The sequence below is a fragment of the Nycticebus coucang genome, chromosome X, assembly GCF_027406575.1.
Source record: "Nycticebus coucang isolate mNycCou1 chromosome X, mNycCou1.pri, whole genome shotgun sequence".
Taxonomy (NCBI): domain Eukaryota; kingdom Metazoa; phylum Chordata; class Mammalia; order Primates; family Lorisidae; genus Nycticebus; species Nycticebus coucang.
In genome coordinates, this window is record NC_069804.1 from 154,689,270 (window position 1) to 154,694,219 (window position 4,950).

The 4,950-nt window shown below is 39.8% G+C and overlaps 1 protein-coding gene across 1 annotated transcript; it reads left to right on the plus strand.

The window, feature by feature from the left end:
• The first annotated feature begins 1,701 nt into the window (after positions 1 to 1,701).
• LOC128578311 (actin-related protein T1-like) lies at positions 1,702 to 2,838 on the plus strand. The gene has a single exon (XM_053580903.1). The coding sequence runs from the start codon at positions 1,702 to 1,704 to the stop codon at positions 2,836 to 2,838; it is 1,137 nt and encodes a 378-aa protein (XP_053436878.1).
• The last annotated feature ends 2,112 nt before the right edge of the window (positions 2,839 to 4,950 follow it).

The following is a 4,950-nucleotide window of genomic DNA, read 5'->3' on the forward strand; positions in this document are numbered from 1 at the left end:
TTTATTTATTTATTCATTTCTTTTGCTCATCAGCTTTCATTAGTGTTTGTGTTTTTAATGTGTGGCCCAAGACAACTCTTATTGTTCCAATGTTCAGCAGAAAAGAAAAAAAAAAAAGATTGGACATCCCTGAAACCATTAGAAACTTATAGGATAAAATTAATGACAACTCAAAGTTTATGTAACAAATCTCATCTAAATTTAGGTTTCAGTTCTGTGCGCTGAGACACAAGTGTAATGCCTAGTTTCACGATTTGGAAATGCAAATGTAGAGTTCACTAAAACAGATTGTCTAAGGCAATGAAGCAACTAATTAAGCGATTATTAAATCTGAAGTGGGGGAGAAAAGATAATTTTAAAATGGCAAATAAAAAGTCATATAAATCTGTGTACATAAAAACAAAGGTGGATAACAGAGGGAAGGATCATGTAGAGGAGTAAGAATATTCCAACAAAGTTTCACAATGTAAAATGTCGCACCCTGTTGGAGAGCAGTCTTAGAGGAAACTGACTCAAGCAGTTTAACATATAGTTGTAATATTCTACTCATAAATGCCAAATGTACACACACACACGCACACACATATGTATTCACAAACAAAAGAAATAAAAAGGTAAGTCCACACAAAACATAGGTGATTGTTTCTAGAAGCATACTACGTCATACAATAATTAAAACACCCATCGACTAATATATAAAGAAAAGGTTTTAGGTCCAAACAGTGGATGAAATTTGAAGGTAATATGCAGTGAATGAATCCAAACACAAAAGGCCATGTATTATATGATTCAATTTATATGAAAAAATTAAGAGAAAGTAAATCTACACAGGCAAAAAATACATTAGCAAGGCTTACATAGGGCTCTAGTGGACGATCTAATGAGGACTGGCAGCTAAAGGACATTGGGATTCTTTATGAGGTGTATTTATTTATTTTGATTTTTTGCAATCTTTACTTATTTTTGAAATATTGGCAAATATCGGTAACTAAACTAAAATCAGGGAAATGGACACTTCAAGTATTTTAATATATAGTCTGTAAAATGTATCTTAATAAAACCATTACAAACAAGAAAACAAATGTTAAGGGGCAATGAAAGAAAGAAAATCTTGTGTTGATTATATCCTTACTCCAAACTGCGCCTATGTCTGATGCTTAGTTCCTCCCCTTAGCAAAGGGAAGGATATTTTTAGCATTCTGCAGAGCAATGCTCACCAGGACAGAGAGGGCAGAGAGTAGTACTCTTGGTACTTTGGGACAGGCACACAGATTGGCAGCTTCACTTTGTTCTAAAAACAGGCCTCTGATCTGGGTTCACAGGCTCACTAAAGCTGTTCATAGGTATGGTTTGCCTTCCCTGGCTATACACCTCACCAGATAGGCAACACTGGTGGCTCATAGACCCTGTCCCTCTGACACCCACTCAGAACAATTGTTGCCTTGGCTAAATTGTGACATAAAGGACAATCATCCCTGAAGTTGCATCAGCAGGACCTAGACTGCCAGAAATGTGAAAAGATTAGTGGGTTGATGATGGGGTGTTCTGGTACAGTGGAGACAACTTGCTAGCTCCACCTGCGTGACAGCCTAAGAATTCTGGAATCCTGTGGCTTTAAAACTTCCAAAGGTGCCTGCATCACAAAGTGGCCTAAGTGTTCTTTCCTTATGTTGGTGAGGTTCAGGAAAGGAAGATGCAGACATGTTTAATCCACACGTATTAGATGTTCCAGCTGTGATTTTTGACAATGGTTCAGGGCTCTGCAAAGTGGGTATTTCTGGAGAGAATGGACCTCGTCACATCATCAGCTCTGTCGTGGGCCATCCTAAAGCTAACATTCCTTCAGAAAGAGCCAATGAGAAGAAGTACTTTGTGGGGCAAGAAGGCCTGTGCAGGTATGAGACATTATCTTTGCACTACCCCATTGAACGTGGACTGGTAACAGGATGGGATGACATGGAAAAACTCTGGGAACACCTTTTTGAGTGTAACCTGAGAGTAAAACCCTGTGACCAACCTGTATTTATGACTGAGCCCTCCATGAACCCAAGGGAGACTCGAGAAAGGCTTGCCGAAATGATGTTTGAGAACTTTAACGTGCCTGCTTTCTACCTGTCCAACCATGCCGTGGTAGCTCTCTATGCCTCTGCCTGCATCACAGGCCTGGTGGTGGACAGTGGACATGGGGTCACCTGCACTGTCCCCATCTTTGAGGGTTACGCCCTGCCTCATACAGTCACCAAGCTCTATGTGGCAGGGAGGGACATCACAGAGCACCTCACCCAGCTCCTCTTTGCTAGAGGGTGTACTTATTCTGGCATTCTCAACAAGGCCTTAGTGAACGACATTAAAGAGAAGCTGTGCTACATTGCCTTGGAGCCAGAGAAAGAGGTATGGAAGAAGCCTGGGAAAGTCTTTCGAGAATACAGACTTCCTGATGAGAATGTCATCCACATTGGGGACCAGTTGTTATACCAGGCACCAGAGGTTCTTTTTGCACCCGACCGGCTAGGCATCCACAATCCAGGACTCTCAAAAATGGTCTCCAGCAGCATCACAAAATGTACCCCTGACATCCAGAAGAACCTTTTTGCAGACATTGTACTGTGTGGGGGCACCACTCTCTTTCCTGGACTGGAGGAAAGGCTCTTGAAAGAACTGGAACAACTGGCTTCCAAAGGAACCCCCATCAAGATTACAGCTTCTCCTGATAGACGTTTCTCTGCATGGATTGGTGCATCCATAATTACCTCTGTGAGCAGTTTCAAGAAGATGTGGGTCACTTCTGAAGATTTCAAGGAGTTTGGGGCATCTGTGGTTCAGAGCAGATGCTATTAAAGATCCCAGAGCACAGAAGATGACCCAAAGTGTCAGACTGCAGGAGTACCATTGGAAAGTTAAAGGGTCTCTTGGCCTTCAGTGTGATGTTCAATAAAAGGGTTTTGACATTGCAGGTTTCAGTTTATTATTGGTAATGCTAGAATTTCTAACTCATCTTATCAATATTTAAGTGATTGTACCCATATCTTCCTGTTCTATGGGCCTCTTAAGTTGCTTTCTCCTTAATCAAGCTGGATTTGGGTAAGTTTTTCAGAATCAGTGGGTTAAGTGGTTCTGTCACCCAGTGACCAGGAGACGGAATCACCAATATAAGTCAAATAAGGGGGAAGAAATGAAGCAGAAACAGGGAGGCTAGGTTATTGCTAGAGCTCAACAACTCTTTCATTGAGTTGGACTTTAGTCAGAGCAACCAGGTTATTGCTCTGCTTTTATGTGATCAAAAACCTAAATAGAATGGAGAGAAGAGTGGAGCACAAAGATTACCATTTCCTACAGCTCTTCTAAGCTCAGAGCCCTTGCTTTCATTTGGAGCATTAAGAATTAATATCTCTAATTGAAAGGAGTATATTATAAATGTCAGCCTGAATGAAATAAAATCATTTATCAACAAAATTAACATTTTAAACATTGTTGCATCTCTGTGCTTACTTCTGTCACACTACTAGCCTACATCTAGCTGTGAAAGTTGTATAAAGCACTATACATTAGGCCCTTTAATTTTTCTTTAAAAATGAAAATAAGCAAACAAATAAATATTTATTTTTTTCAGCAAGATATATATATATATATATATATATATATATCTTGCTGAAAATTGCCTGGGAAACCGGTGATCTTCTGTGGTATGTGATGCTAATCACGATGCTGATACAACTTTCTCCAACTGTGAGATGGAGACTGGAAACCTCTGCTGACTTCTTTCCTCTCAAACCCTGCAGGGTTGGGAACCTGAATCTCTCCTTAGCCTGCTTAATAGACATGCTTTGATATTTCCAATCAGTGTCCCTTCGCTAATCAGTGGCTTTTTCAGGAAAGCATGTGGTTCTTGGATTTCCTCAGAAGTGGCTGCCCTCTTGTCAGATGTGCAAGAACTGGCCTCACTCTAGGACTCTGAGAGTTGAGCCTGTAGGTCAGCTCTACCTCAAGGGCTGTGCTAGGCCCACAGCTGAACAATGAATGCTCCATTCCACCTGCTGGTTCACTTGCGCACTTGCCCAAGGTCTCCCAATGTAGTTCAACAAAGTCCTCAAGTCTCCAAAAAAAGAAAAAAAAAAAATGCAGGGAAGGCCTTCCTGCCTGAAAATTTCTCACTTGTGCTGTAGCTGCTGCCACCACAGCCACCATAGCCAGCTAGCCTCTTAACTTATCACAAACACTTGCCACTTCTCCACTGCTTACATCCTCCTAATGGGGTCATGAAATCTCCCACTACCTCCTGGTGCCCCCCATATGGATGTTTCTGGGTGGAGTTTACAAGCCAGAGGTGCGTGTTGTCTTCTCTCCCCAATCTCACTGTGCCCAGTGGCAAATAATCTGTCTCTAGTCTGCCATCTTGCTCTGCCTCCAAGAATTGCAATATTTTTTAAATTATAAATGGAATTTATTGGAATATTTTATAACAGAAGAATTGGTTTTTATAATCTACAGTTCTCTGTGTAAATCCCAAAGATGAGTAAAAATAGTCATGTTCATACAATTTTATCATCTCAAAAACAAACCATGTACTCATTAGTAATTCACATTTTTTCCCAAATTCTCCAGGTCATAAGAAGCACTAAATGTTTTGACTCTATTGATCTGTTTATTATGGACATTTCATATAAGAGGAGTTTGCGGACTTTGTTTCATTATCAGTGTTTGCTTTTTGGTTGGCAATGTTAACAATGTTTTTAAAGTCACCTATGTTGTAGCATGTGTCAGTACAACACTTCATTTATTTACAGAAAAATAGTATTTTCTTGTTTGGATATATCACAATTCTTTTGTTCATTAGTTCATGGTCATTTGGATTAATTTTTTCTTTTGTTTGCTATAAATAATGAAGATACCAACATTTACATACAAATGTTATATAAGCAAATATTATCACTTATCTTATGTACATACCTA